Consider the following 15512-nt stretch of genomic DNA (forward strand, 5'->3'; position numbering starts at 1 on the left):
AACATTTGTGGCAAGCGGGTAAGCACCTTATATAGTGCATTTGTACATGTTTGGAGAAGTACGGCCTTTGGCGCTGACATTCCAGTGGAAACTGGCGGGGTGGTCGCTAAGACTCTTAGATTGAAAATGTCAGAATCGATTAAATACACCTACGAGAGTCTTAATCTAAGGCTATGCTTAGTATCCGTCTGATTCATTTTCAACACAGCTCTTCAACGGTTTGATTTTCTTTTGAGTCTGAGCTGTGGTAAAAACACATGCATGTTTTCCTAATAATAATAAACTACATCACTGCTCCTTATCTTTCAGCATCACAGACTCTAGAAGTCAATGAATCAAACTGATCATAATGAATAGTGATGTATATAAACTCTTACCTGCTCTTATAGCTATAATGGTAAACAGTCTGCTTGGATTGATATGTTATCCGCGTGGATTCATGTTGTTGATGTTTCTTTCAATTCCGGATTAACCTCGCGTCTCACACTTCCGGGTCACTGAGGAGAGATCAAACCGGCCTCTCTCTGCTGCTCTACCGCCCCCTGCAGGTTAACGGCGGTGAAAGCGATATTGCGTAGATAAACAAACAAACAAACAAACAAACAAACAAATAAATAAATAAAAATAGTTAACATTTCTCGATACCACAGTTAATAGCCTTTACGTTAGAACCGGTTTGATACATGGAATTCAGCTCAGATAAGCAGAACTTATAACTACCTTAACTTAAAGGAGGAGTTCACCCAAAAAATGATTTATTTTCTATCAATTGCACACCCCATGAAGCCTTGAATACATGGATTTATTTGTGTTTTTGTGGCATTCCTAAGCCAATAATTTGATGCCCGGGTGTATTTCCGGTAGGAGACACAAAGAATCTACTTTGTGTCTCCTACCGGATACATTAGCCGGTAGGAGACAGGAATCAAATTATTAGCTTAGGAATGCGACAAAAACACAAATAAATCCATGGATTCAAGGCTTCATGGGGTGTGCAATTGATAGAAAATAAGTCATTTTTTGGGTGAACTACTCCTTTAACTGTCAAACTGGCCATTGCTCAGGGCTGTTTTCTTTCCCTATTTTGCCACCTATTTAGTCCCCCATGCATATATTTTGCTGTCCATGTTGGTGCCAGCCCAACTCTTGGTCAGGAGAGGGCCCTCCATAGTCATTACCCGGCCTCCACTGGCCAACAGTTAGGTCAACAGGGAAAGCACAGACAGCACTATACATTGGGAGACAATGGGGCAAAAACTGAAAACTATAAAAAAGAAGTACCCCAAGGTTTGAACCTTCAACATTTTGTTGAGGCAATTACAACAACAAATTGTTGCAAACAGCCCTGAGCAATGGCCAGTTTGATACTTAACTGAGCTGAATTCAAACCGGTTCTACGTAAAGGCTTCTATTGCTATCTATTATTAAATTGTCATCCTGAACAGAACATTTATTTTCTGTTTTTAACTGACTACACAAAGTGTTTATCATTATCAGAGCTCATTGGACGTTGAGAAAACATATTTACATTGCCAAAGCAATTAAGGGTCAAAATAAAAACAATTAAAACTAAGAATTTTACTTTGTACAGTATGTACATTTAAGGGAATACAGCAATGTGTAAACAGAGCTAGGCCTAGGTCTATATCACATTGTATCTTGGAAAACCTAGCTTAATTAAACCCATAGAGGTATAGGTTAAACCGCAAAAATGTTCATTTCAGAAATAGTTATATGTATAGGCAAGGATACGCGACGTGTAAAGCTTTTTGAATTAAAACGTTTTGGGACAAATAGCAGCAAGGGATTTAAAATAGTACACAACAAGCAGCAGTTTCAACCTCTTATACTAATAGACTCCTATTGTTCATTACAAAAATATATGTTTTTGATAAGTATCGTTTTGGAAATGGAAGTGTTGGTTTGTAAATATATTCCACAGTTTCTGTATACAATTGCTGTTCCCTTCTGTCCTTAATAAGGACAGAAGGGAACAGCAATTTTATATAGGACTCCTTATAATGACTCCTTATGTGAAAAAAAGTTAATGTATTCCAATCAAAACTGTCAGATCTTTCCATTTATCAAACGCAGTGCTTTATTTCCACCAGTAGGTGACGCAGACGAATCTCGGAAACCAACCGAGAAGCGCGCTGGCTATAGATCCCATCCATGCGATTGGGTAGTTGATCTCCCTTGACAACCGTCTGAGAGCCAATTGCGGCTCTAACGGTCGTCCCTCCGGACTATGGGATTAAAGAAAGACATGCCTTGCCTCCTAAGATCTACAAGCTCACGAGGCGTGGCGGCGCGACGCGCTGTGAGCTTGTAGATCTGCTATTTTAAGCGCTTAAAACACGGTGTGTTGTGTCGTTTTTGTCGGCTCTCTGGCGGGACGATTCAAAACAAACATGGAGGCTATCCAGGCGCTGGAGTTTCTGAAGTTACGAGAGCTGCCACAAGGTATTAAATATAACAATGACTCTTATTTATTCTTTTGAGGTTGACGTTTATACACATTTTGACGCCATTTGAGGCATTTTATCCTCGTTATTCGATTACAAGAGCCTTGTCTTTCTCTATGGTCATGTTTTCCCTAGCATTAGCAGGTTAGGTTTATAGCTTCTAATACATTGAGTTATAATAACTACTTTTACAGTTTTCATTTTTTTATGAAATGAAAAATCTCAAAACTGGAATGGACCGGACGCGTAATTTGGTTACTTTAGTACAATGGTGTAAAGTACATTTGTACTGTATAAGTATTTAAGTATTTTTACTTTACTGGAGTATTTCCAATTTTCAGTACTTTTACTTCTACTCCACTACATCTGTCAGGCAAATATATTGGACTTTTATTCCACTACAATTATTTACTTTTACTTTTGAGTACTTTTTTTCACCACCGCTTTTGTACCCTCTCTCTGAGTTACAGATTAATACATTAACACTGAGGATTTTACTGTGTGCACACAAGCTGTCAAAAACACATGACAAGACTGTTTGTTCCACACTGAGGATTCATTCAAAACACTGATACTAGCTGTAGAATACAACCCTCGTAGACGTATTTATGATTCTGACGTCTTCAATCTACGAGAGTTGTAGGGTTCACGCCCCATGGACACAGGGACTTTCTGCACTATGCCCGTACACACTCCAAACATGTACAAATGTGAAAATAAAGGTGCTTACCCCCAAGCCCAAAATGTTAACTGGCTCTACGGGGTAGTAGTTTAATGTAATAATCCATATCTTTCAATAAAGAAGTGTTTTAATGCCGTTTGTGGCCGATTCTGTCGGAAGTTCCCAATGGGCGATAGTGACGGGGCGCATCCGGTGAAACCCGGAATTACACTCAATGTAAACAGGAAGTAAACGAGGGTGAAAATGGCGTTCGGCCACAGACGGCATTAAAACACTACTTTATTGGAAGATATGGATTATTACATTAAACTACTACCCCGTAGACCCAGTTAACATTTGGGGCTTGGGGGTAAGCACCTTTATTTTCAATTTGTACATGTTTGGAGTATCTGAGGGGCATAGTGCAGAAAGTCCCTGTCTCCATGGGGCGTTAACCCTACAACTCTCGTAGATTGAAAACGTCAGAATCATAAATACGTCTACGAGGGTTGTATACTACAGCTACACTGATACCAACATGTTCGGCATTTAAGGGGATTATGCCACCCTTAGCCCCTACGGAACCTCTCCCTCCGCTAAGTAGCTCCGAGCTACTTAGCGGAGGGAGAGGTTCCGTAGGGGCTATGCCACCCTATGCTGTCTTTGTAGTTTGTTTTTCCAGTTTGATTTGATTTATTTAGCACAATGTAAAAACAGTGCAAAAAAAAACTGTACACAAAATATAAAAATAAAAGTGCCAGGAGGAGGCAAGAAGCCAAACGGTCTTATACGAGTCCTCTACCTATGTATGTAACACAATAAAAATATGAATAGAACATGATTTGTAAACGACAAAATATGAATATATAGAATTTACAAATAACTATGATTGCAATATAAACATAGAAATCTACAACATGATTTGAAATACCTGATTATCCATGACCAGATTATACTGATAATAATTAGCCAACATAGTTGACATATCAGTGTCAAATCCATAGAGCAAACTAAATCAATAAACCATACATAAAAAAAAAACACGTGGATGCACAAGATGTTTTTTTATTTATTTTCTATTCCCTGTTTGCTTGGTGGTTGCTCTATGGATTTAATAATGAAAATGTCGACATTAAGGTTGAAAACTACAGCAGGTTAAAAACATGCCGGGCTATAGTAGTAAGCAACACCGCTGCAGTTGATCAAATTAAAAGGTGCTGTAAATGATATATTTTGGTAGAGTTCAAGTGGTGGATGTAAAAAAAAACGGTGAGATAAAGTTCCTATCACACAAGATTTGACTAAAAACGGCCATAGCCATCCTTTTCCAGGTATACTTTTTGTGTAAAAAGCCCATTGAGATTGGGCCGTTTTTAGCCCAAGGAGTGGTTTTGGTGCAAAACAAATGCTTGCAATGGATTCAGAATCATAAAAGCACCCTAGTTTGACCCCTCACATGCTACTTAAAACAGAATTAAATTTAGATTTCTTTCCCCCTGCATAATGTTATGCAGGGGGAACTTTCAGCAGCTGTCAAAAATTCCCCTAGGGAAACTGCATTTCAGTCTTTGTGCGATGTGTTACTAGACACTTTTACAAACACACTGGTGAATATTTTTTTTGGTAAGGAATTTATTCCAAGATTGGAACATTTTCTGCTAATATCCCCTGACTATGAACGTCTTTGTGCAGCTGATCTAGAACAGTGGTTCTCAAAGTGGGGTCCTTGAGGGAAGTTCTAGGGGGTCCCCAGCTAAATGACTGGAACCAAATGGACCCTAACGGGTCCATTTGGTTCCATTTGTACGCTCTCAGAGTTATGGAGGTACGTGCATATAGTAAACTGTGGGTCCTACAAAATGAAAAGGTTTTTGAATCACTGATCTACAAGTTGAGTTCTGTTCAGTTGAATGATGATGACTGTGTCTGGTGTTGTCTGTCCAGTGTGGGTGGACACTGTGTGGGACCTGGACTTCACAGAGTCGGCCTCTCTGGATGCGGGCCTGGAGGAGGACATCGTAGCCAGTGGACTGCCAGCATTCAGAACCCTCTACAAGGCTTTACTGGCCCAGGTGTCTGGTGATGAAGGCCGCGCTGCTGCTGCTGCAGCTACTGATGATTCTGTACAGGTTGGTGTCTCATTGTCTTACTGCAGTACTTAACTAGTCCAATCAATTAATAGTAGCTGAGCACATGTACTCATTTTCAACACACACACACACACACACCTGGGAACTGCCAGTACAACCACAGTCTGATACTGTTGTAAATGTAATTAGCTGGGAGCTGACCAGTTCAACCACAGTCATACAGTATACTATTGTACTATGTACTGGGAGCTGACCAGTACGACCACAGTCTAATACTGTTGTACTGGGAGCTGACCAGTTCAACCACAGTCCTATACTATTGTACTACTGTATGTACTGGGAGCTGACCAGTACGACCACAGTCTAATACTGTTGTACTGGGAGCTGATCAGTACAACCAGTCTTATACTGTTGTTGAAGTGTGTTCCCCCCCCCCCCCCCCCCAAGTATAATAATATTGTAGAACTCTTCTGTATCAGAGCTGTAATCAGTGACTACATTGCGTTGCAGAGTATCTGGGTGTTGTTCGGGGAGAATGGCGTTTCAGTCAAGTCGTTGGTAGCGGTGCTGGGTTACTTGGTCCTGGGAGGGAAAAGTAAGAACGCCAGCGTCCAGCAGAGGCTGCTGGCCCTCCACGCCGCCTCCCACTACCTGCTGCTGCTGGCTGTTCATGGTGAGTGTCAACTAGGCCCGTCACAATTATTTGACCCATTAAGACTGGGAACGCATCTGAGTGTCATTTAGTTTATTTCTTTGGGCTATTTTTTCTATATAATATATATAATCTTTTTAAAGGTAGGGTAAGTGATTTGCTTTGGTTAAAATAAGTGTTACATAGCTCTATATTCTGATAGTACTCATTGCTATAGAGTGTTTGTTCAGTAAAAGGAGTCTCCTTTTCTCTCCAGCTCTTTATAAAACAGAAAATGCATTTTCGTTTCATTTCCAATTTTATCCAACCAGGACAGAACTCAATCAGGATACAGATTAAACAAGTGAAATTGGAAGTGATGACACTAAGAAATGAGCAGACAAAATTGGAACTGGAACACTATAGAAATGAAGCTTTAAAATGGGTACTTTCTCCTGATTGGCTGAGATTTTGACACCTACCAGAAAATATATTTTCTGTTAATTAAAGAGCTGGAGAGACAGGGAGACTGAACAAACACTCTATAGCAATGATTACTATCAGAATATAGTGCTTTAACCTTTTAACAAAATACTTTTTGTTTTAACCCAAACATATCACTTACCCTACCTTTTTTAAGCAAACTTTTCTTACTCAAATCTTTGCTTCTGGGGGTCCCTGGAACAACATGTTTTGAGATGGGGGTCCGCGGCCATCATTTTAGGGGTCCTTGACATGAAAAAAGTTTGAGGACCACTGATATTATAGCAACATTTTTTTCAAAAAACAGTTAGCCCAAACCAAAAAAGGACACAGATGCGTTCCCGGTATTAATGGGTTAAGCTAAACACAATATATTTTTTACATAAACATAATACATTTTCAAAAATGGTGGAAATGGCTGGGTTATTTCCACTGTTCATGCGTGTTACCCCCCCCACCCCAGTATAAAGTTATTAAACTTATGGAGGTTATTTGTCATATCTGCCCTGTGCACCTTTTTGTTTACGAAGCCTACTAGCCAAACAGAAATGTAATTTTTATTCCTAATGTCCAACGACAGAAACGCAATTACGGTAAATTGTTAATCGCAATTATTTGAGCGTCAATTAATCGCCAAGTAAAATGCCACAATCGTGACAGTCCTAGTGTGAATGCAGTGGTCTGCTCTACACTGCCATCGTTCACAGCTACTGGTTTAGCTTGCGATCCCTGTTTGGTGTGGAAAATGGTGCCACTCTGGCTGTTTGCATGGATTAAAGTTCTGAGTCACCATGACTGCTTTGTCATTTTTATAAGATGAGTATTAAGGCCAGTTCACACCAATGCAACTCCACCTTGCAACTGCAACTCCTTAAAACTCCTTGCAACCATTATCCCCAAATGGCACCGGTCTGCAACTGGTCAGTCCACACTGCTGCAACGGTCTCTCAAACAGTTTTGTTGCAAGGAGTTGCATTGGTGTGGACTGGCCTTTTAGAACGGGTATAAACTAGCAATATAATACATTTTCAAAAGCATCTTCTTCCATAAAACTCCAATGGTCTGAGATATTTCATGAAAGCAAAGGTTAAAAGCCTCAACCTGCTGGTTAAGTTAAAAAAAATCCAGTCTACAAGCTCAACGCAGCACTTTGTAGCGCATTTTGAGCTTGTGGAGGTGCTTTTTCGGTGTGCGACACCGACGCACAACTAATTTCTTTATAACTCAAGCTGTATGATAATACAAACGTGTGTATTCATTGTGTGGTGTGTGTGTGTGTGTGTGTGTGTGTGTGTGTGATGCAGGGAGCATCGTGAACAAGGCCTTCCACCAGGTGCTGTTTGACACGTGTGTAGACATCTGGTCTCACTGCTGGCCTCAGGACTCCACCAAGAAACGCAAGAAAGAAGCTCTGAAGAGCTCCCAGTCCGACGGCAAACGACACAAAACTACCAGGAGAGACCAGGAAGAGGTTGGTACTTGGTAGATGACTCCTCAGCAGCTATTGTGGCTTTAAATACTGTATGCCTTATGCTCGAACACGTGTATAATTTGGGTGGTATGTATAATTTGGGTGGCATGTATAATTTGGGTGGCATGTATTTGATGTCGACAGAAACATTCTGGTCTCCGCTAAACCACTTCATATCATTCCAGTGCTAGTCAGAGACAACATTTAAATGTAAGAAAAGCCCAGTAGATGGCGATATTGGCTGCTAGATCGTTGAGTCACTAGTGCTAGCCTGGATGTGTCAACAGCAAGCTGTAACATTGTTGAAGGGTTCAGGTGTGCCCTGGTTAATTTGCTCTGGACTAGAAGAAAAATAATGGCAAGTTAAGGAAAAGGTTATATTAAAGGTGCTCTAAGTGATATTTTATCATGAAAACAAAATGTTTTTTTGTTTAAGTTAAAGATGTTCTGACAGTAATCATTTCCATAGAGTGTTTGTTCAGTAACAAGGGTCTCTCCAGCTCTTTTCTATACAGAAAATTAAATGTCTGGTTGGTTACAAATTGATTTCAATCAGGAGAGAGAAACAATTTCAGCTTCAATTTTATTGTGTTCCACTTCCAATTGTGTCCGCTATTTTTTTTTTTTTCCATCACTTCCAATTTCACTACGAGTTCTCTCTCCTGATTGGGTCAAATTGGTATCCCAACCTGAATATTATTCCATTTTTTCTGCTTTCTAAAGATCTGGAGAGACAGAGACTCCTGTTATGGAACACTTTGATAACTATGTGAAACAGAGCTATTTAACACATGTGAAAATGACACATTAGGAATTGGCCACACACAATGTTTCAGTTGTGAGATGTTTATCTAGCTTTAATCCACGTGTTGTGTCCGTGCAGGCGCAGGAGGGAGAGGACGAGGAGGAGCAGGAGGAGGAGGTGCACATCTCCACCCAAGACCTGGTGAAGATCAGGGATGGAGTGGTCCTCCTGCTCCAGAGCCTCCTCAGACTGTTGCGCAGGTTCTCCCTCAAAGACAGAGTGCAGAGTGCCGTCCACTGTACACAGGTAGCTGATGACTCTCACACTATAATAATACATCCAATGTATTATTTATACTAAGAGTGAAATTAACTGTACTTCTGCACTATTTAGACACATGCAGAAAAAAATCTGGTCTGGAAGGAGCATTATTCTTATTACTGTTGTTGTTGTCCTGCTAGGTAGATCTACTGTTTGAACTTCTGATTTTAATGTAATACTTGGTTTTCTTTGGTGTGATTTGTCTTCAGATCTTCATTAAGCTCATTTACTTTGAGCCTGTCCTTGGAGAAGTCAGCTTTACCGCTAAACAGTAAGTTAACTTCTGAGGGAACACTTGCTCTGCTTTTGCTTGTGGTGGAAGCTAACATGTAAACGTCCTGATATGACGGATAATATTTTATAAGTAACAAAAACGCATGTGGCATGGCATCATATGTTTGAACACTGCAATGACATTGTCCAGGGATGGGACAAAAACGTATTATTCGCATGAAAAAAATCGCCCCGGTGTGTAAGGACCTTTAGACTGGCACTTTTTTTAACCACTTGCACCCCAGCATCCATATTCTGGGAGGAACGTTAGCCAAAAATAGCTGATCTAGAAGCTTGTAGATCTGCCAAATTTTTTTTGGCAAAGATTTGAAAAAAGCATGTACCATGAGCGCTCTTTACAGCTCTGTTTTGTAAAGTATAGACTAGGGTTTAAGTGGTACCGGATGTGCAGCTCGGCAAAAGTGCATTGATCCCAGTGTATGACGGTCGACGGAGGACAACTTAAAATACATTTTTTAAAGATTATTGAGCGTTTTTTTTTAAATCACAAACGATAACGATTATCGTTCCATCCCTAATGTGGTGTGTGTGTGTGTGTGTGTGTGTGTGTGTGTGTGTGTGTGGTTCGACAGGGACATCGACAGTCTGAGGACCGTTCCTGAGTTGGCCTTCCATGGTCTGGCACTGCTCTGCACCCCCAGCCATGGAGACCAGAAGGAGGTATAGTGTGTGTATATATATGGCACAGTGGACCCTGGTTGGTCTACCATTGAATCCCAACGGCCCTCTGTACCAGTGTCTCTCAAACCTTTTCATATCAAGGACCCCCAAATTGATATGTTTTTGTCCGCAGACCCCCCATCTGAAAATGTTTTGTGCCGGGGACACCCAGAAGAGAAGATTTTCTAATATTTCCAAGATGTTTTGAATCTCTCTCTCTCTCTCTCTCCTTGGCTATTTAAAAATAGCTGATCTACAAGCTCATTGCACGGCACTCGGAGCTTGTAGATCTGCTATTTTTGAAACATTTTGAAAATGTGTGCAAATCTTTGAATATACGGTATATACATTCTTTAAAGCGAACATTTGTAACTCAAATCTTTGCTTCTGGAGGTCCCTGGAACTAAATATTTTGAGATGGGGGTCCGCGGCCAAATCCATATTATTTTGGGGGTCCTTGACATGAAGAAGTTTGAGAACCACTGGTGTAAAACACATTGAATTGCCTTATTGAAATGTGCTATACAAATAAAACTCCCTTGCCTTGCGTCATCATAATGTGTGTGTGTGTGTGTGTGCAGTCTATCCGCAGGGTGTTCCACAGACTGCTGTATGTCATTGTCATGATGAGTAAAGCTGGTTCGGGGAAGCCGTCTCTTCTGCTGCCCAGTCAGATTGTCCTCTCTGCCAGGGAGCTCGCCATCAGCTTTGTCTGGTAAGCAAACCTCCACAGTGTGTTAAAACGATAGTGCATTTACTTTATATATTGTGGCGCGTAGTGGTTCTTAAACATTTTGTTGTGATGGACTCTAAAATAAAGGTTGGTCGCTGTAACATTTAATGTTTTGTGTTGGTTTCTGTCACAGTGGATGTTGTTTATCGTCACCTTGCTAAACTAATGGCCTAAGTCATTTTGAGAAATTATATTTTTGCCTATAAGTCAGCTCCTCATGACACTGGCCACCTCTGGTAAAATGGCCCATCTCCTAATTGAAAAGGATCATGCTGTTCACTCCCCTTTTAGTATAATGGCCTAACTCCCTAGTGTGACTTAGGACAAAATAGGCAATTTTTTGGGGCCAAAGTCACATGGTTTTGTGACTTAAGCCAAATTATTTACTGATTTAGGCCATTTTGTATTTGTTTTTGCTTATTTTTTTGCCTCAGATTTAATCCTATTTAAATCTCTTATGTTACATAACTGACAGACAGTGTTATTTCTATTTAAATAGTCATAATTTGTTATAAACATTTTGGGTGAAATGATTAAGAAATATCATAGTTTTGTTTTGGATCAGTTTTTAATTTTCCCTGAAAAACAAACAAAAAAATGACAGTTTAGCAAGGTGACGGTATGTTTGGGTTACATTTCAAACCGGAAGAGCAGCTGTGCCATTTTACCGTTGGCTATTCAAAAATAGCAGATGTACAAGCTCTCAGCGCGTAGAGCTTGTACATCTGCTATTTTTGAAAGATCTTGAGAGAGTTGAGAACTACTGATTTTAGAAGGCATTTGTAGACTCGGCCTCAGGTCTTAATACGTTAATGCCAAATCACAGCAAGTTGTCTCAAGACACTTAAAGCTGTACTTGTAACTTTCCTCTTCTACCCCGGATTTGAACCCGGTTTCCTGCGCTAAGTCTTGACATTTTTACCATATTGAGCTACAGTAATAGAGCCCGCCTGCTTGCTCAGGGGATTCATTGAATCTTGACCATCGGATCAAAATCTCATGTCAGATCCATGTGTCTAGGTGAGACATGACCTTTGACACAATCTAAATGTCTCAATAGAAGAGCAGGGAGACACAATACAACCACCATAATGGAATAAGTTATATTGTATTAACCATATAGCTACCATATAGATTGGACATAATTACATTTAATTCATAAGAAAACATGGTTGCCGGCCCCGGACGGTTGGCATAACCGTCTGGGCACCTAGGCTGGTAATCCAACCTGTCAGCGTGTCACGGGTTCGACTCCCAATCCCGACGACCTTTGCTGTGTCACCCCCCCCCCCCCAGCAGAAAAAGCCAAAAAACTGGAGGAAAAAAAGTAGACAACATATTGCCGCTTTAACATACTGTATAGCGCAGAGACCTGTCATTGTCCCACCATGAGCAAGCAATTTTGCCACAGTAGTAGCAACGAAAATAGCCCCCTAACTGGAACACATGTGAGACCGAACCAGCCTCTAGGGGTGGGCGGCCATCTGCCATGGCCATGTCGGGAGACAGAGGGAAAGGGAAGGAGAGACCAAGGGAGAAATGCAAGCGATGGCAACAAATAGCAGCAACAACACAACAGTAACACTATCGCAGCAATAAGAATAATACAAGTAGTGGCAACGGCAGTAGTAAAAGCTATGACGGCAATAACGATAACAGATTGGCGGGTATACAAGTAATATACAAGTTGTAATGGTGTAAGATAATATATAGTTTTATAATAATACGATGCTGTCGGGTGGAAACATGTCCAAAACTGTTACTTTTCAGGATTCAAATAAAAAATCGGCAAAAGTAGCAGATCTACAAGCTCGAAACGTGTCGCAAAGCGACACGTTTCGAGCTTGTAGATCTGCTACTTTTGAGACTTTTTTTTTTGTGACACTGTAGTAGTGTCAAGTAGGGCGTTAATTTACGAATCAACACAAAGAGGTTTCTACCCGACAGCAACGATGACACATAATGCTATAATGTACATAATGATGTGTTTGTCCTACAGTCACACTGTGGAGGAGCTGAAGGAGCTGGCTCCACCCTTCCTCTCCATTCTCATCCAACACATCTGCTTCCAGGTCAGTCATGATGGTTGAGCATTGTGTGTGTGCATTAAAGGCGTTGAAAATCTTACAAAAAAACACCACCTTTTTTATTACAAAGTTATTATGATAGTAATCATTGCTTATGGAGTGTTTTGTTCAGTATCCGGGGTCCCCCCACCCTCTCTCTCCAGCTCTTTAGTAAACAGAAAATACATTTTCAGGTGGGTTACAAATTGTAATTCAGTCAGGAGAGAGAAAATGCACTCTGATATTGCCTTGTAGATCTGCTCTTTTTTAGAAGAATTAAAACAAAAATAATCTATTTTCTTTTGATTAGTTAGATTATAACTTGCATTTTGCATCCACACTTTATAATATATGCAGGTATTGTACATTAGGAATTGTGTCTTCTTTTTATGGAATCTAACGTGTGTGTGTGTGTGTGTGTGTGTGTGTGTGTGTGTGTGTGGTCCAGATGGTGGAGAAGAGTGACTATCGGAACTATGGCTCTCAGGCTGTGGGGATCCTAGTCGGGCAGCTGCCTTGTTCGGAGTACGCAGCGTTCATCAAGTGGCTGTTGGACTTCTCCAAAACTGCCAGGGTAACTTATTTTCGCTACAAACTAGGGCTGTGTCACTAGGGTTGGGACCCGGAACTGGTTATCTTTCTGACCCGGGTTCTGAGACTGAAGCGCCGGTTCCATCGTATATTTGCAATAACGGTTCCCGCAAACTGTTCCTGGAATTTCTCATCCGTCTTCATTTGGCTCAGCTGTGTGCATTGCAAGAGACTGGGACGTTACGCAGTGGTGGAAAAAGTACTCCAATGATTTACTTAAGTAAAAGTACCAATACTGCAATATAGAAATACTCTGTTACAAGTAAAAGTCCAGATTTCAAAATTTACTTGAGTAAAAGTACAAAAGTATTGGGATCAAAATGTACTTAAAGTACCAAAAGTAAAAGTACTAAAATGTTTGAAAATAGCAGATCTACAAGCTCACAACGCGTCGTGAGCTTGTAGATCTGCTATTTTTAAATTGCCTATGTATAAAATAGGGCTAAAGTGGTTAATGTATGTTTTATAATATCATAATTTATATCTGAAAAGTAACTAGTAACTAAAGTGCTCAAATAATTGTAGTGGAGTAAAAGTACAATATTTGCCTCCGAGATGTAGTGGAGTAAAAGTATTGGAAATACTCAAGTAAAGTACAAATATCTCAAAATTGTACTTAAGTACAGTACTTAAGTAAATGTACTTAGTTACTTTCCACCACTGACGTTAACGCCACCTCCACCTACGCGTGTGAGTGGGGTGGATACGCACACTGATCTAGGATCAGATTACCACCAGTGTCCTTCGAGTGTGACGGAGTGAATATTGTCAGCTCGGCAGCATATCGAACACACACAAATCCTCTCAAGTGTGGTTGCACTTTCACAAGAGAGGAAAATGAGCATGCCAAAGTGCATGAAATTCAGCACAATTCTTTCGTGCAAAGGTGGTGGCACGTCGACTTAAAGTAAATCTCTCCACCAGAGACACACAAAAGTTAATCTTATCTAGTCATTGTACCACGTCGAGTCTCCGACAATCTGTACGAGCCAACTCGGCCGGTGGCCGTTTCACCATCTCGCCCCTAAACACGGTCGCCCCGCCGGATCGCAACTAACGGTCTGGGTGAGCGATCTGCTCCTAAACAGGTGGAGAGCGTTTAAGGACGCCCATGTATTCTCCACTGTTGAACGTGCACCCCTAAGTGCATATCTGCATGCCACATAATTATTGTTGTTGTTGTGGTTAAGTTGAAATAATAGTTGTACAGGTTGTATAGTGTTGTATAATTAGTGTGTGTGGGAATCGTTAAGAGGGAATCTGTAAGGAACCGTTAAAATCGAGTCCCAACCCTAGCCGTCACCATTATGAATTTTACTTGACGATTAATTGTCACTCAAATAATTGCAATTAATTGAAATGTTTCCATCGTTGAACATTATGAATAAAAATTACATTTCTGTTTTGCTTTTAGGCTTCATAAACAAAAGGTGCACAGGGCAGTTGTGGCACTTACATAATTTAGGCGATTTATGTAATAAGTGTGACAGGCCTAAACACGCCAAGGATGGCTTTATTGACTAATTACAAAATACCATGGACATAGTACTTGTAGGCTAGCCTGGGATCCAGACTGCTCTGCTACGTTCGGCGGATTTCTTTTTCTCACTCGCTATACAGTCTGGAAAGCCTCCTATCTCCATGCACAGCGCAGCTTTCCATGAGCTTGTAGATCTAGTCCCTCCCAAACATGATTATCTAGTTTTTTGTCAATATTTTTTGTCCGTTTTAGTAAGTCATCATAGCTAGAGAGAGTAGAGTTTTAATTTAGTCGGTGAAAAAAGTTAGTCTACGAACATTTTTGGCGCAATTTTAGTCAACAAAAATGAACACTGGTGTGGATGATTTAGTGACGGTGTTGTTTTTACAGATGGTGAACCGCCTCTTCTCCATCGACGTGGTGATGGTGTTGCTGGAGCAGCCGGAGAGGACGGCGGTGGAGGAGGACTCGTCGTCTCCGTCCCCGGAGATGTCGTCCTTCCTCGAACACAAGTTCCTCATCCACGGCCTGCTGTTTGGACGCCGCAAGGACTCGTCTCCCACGGTGAGAGGCCACGCCCTGGCCTGCCTCGCCCGCTGCCTGGAGCTGCCTTCCTTCAACGTCACCAACGCCGTTCACCACCTGTTCCATAGTGAGCGCACACACACACACACACACACACACACACACACACACACACACACACACACACACACACACACACACACACACACGGCAGGAAAGACACACACACTCTCTCTCTCTCTCTCATATGCATGGGAAGACACTCACTCACTCACACTCTCTCTCTCTCATATGCA

General features: G+C 41.0%; 1 protein-coding gene across 1 annotated transcript in view; it reads left to right on the plus strand.

Moving 5' to 3' along the window:
- Nucleotides 1–2382: 2382 nt before the first annotated feature.
- The window catches only part of ncapd3 (non-SMC condensin II complex, subunit D3), a 47483-nt gene continuing 34353 nt past the window's right edge, over nucleotides 2383–15512 (plus strand). The window contains exons 1-11 of the mRNA XM_080451466.1: nucleotides 2383–2463; nucleotides 5071–5255; nucleotides 5727–5889; nucleotides 7635–7801; nucleotides 8685–8852; nucleotides 9077–9138; nucleotides 9734–9821; nucleotides 10403–10536; nucleotides 12554–12626; nucleotides 13069–13194; nucleotides 15082–15343. Of these exons, the coding sequence (XP_080307592.1) occupies nucleotides 2412–2463; nucleotides 5071–5255; nucleotides 5727–5889; nucleotides 7635–7801; nucleotides 8685–8852; nucleotides 9077–9138; nucleotides 9734–9821; nucleotides 10403–10536; nucleotides 12554–12626; nucleotides 13069–13194; nucleotides 15082–15343 (1480 nt within the window). The 5' untranslated portion in view covers nucleotides 2383–2411. The remainder of the gene's footprint in view (nucleotides 2464–5070; nucleotides 5256–5726; nucleotides 5890–7634; nucleotides 7802–8684; nucleotides 8853–9076; nucleotides 9139–9733; nucleotides 9822–10402; nucleotides 10537–12553; nucleotides 12627–13068; nucleotides 13195–15081; nucleotides 15344–15512) is intronic.

Source organism: Gymnoscopelus braueri (assembly GCF_963280865.1).
Source record: "Gymnoscopelus braueri genome assembly, chromosome: 2".
Classification (NCBI taxonomy): domain Eukaryota; kingdom Metazoa; phylum Chordata; class Actinopteri; order Myctophiformes; family Myctophidae; genus Gymnoscopelus; species Gymnoscopelus braueri.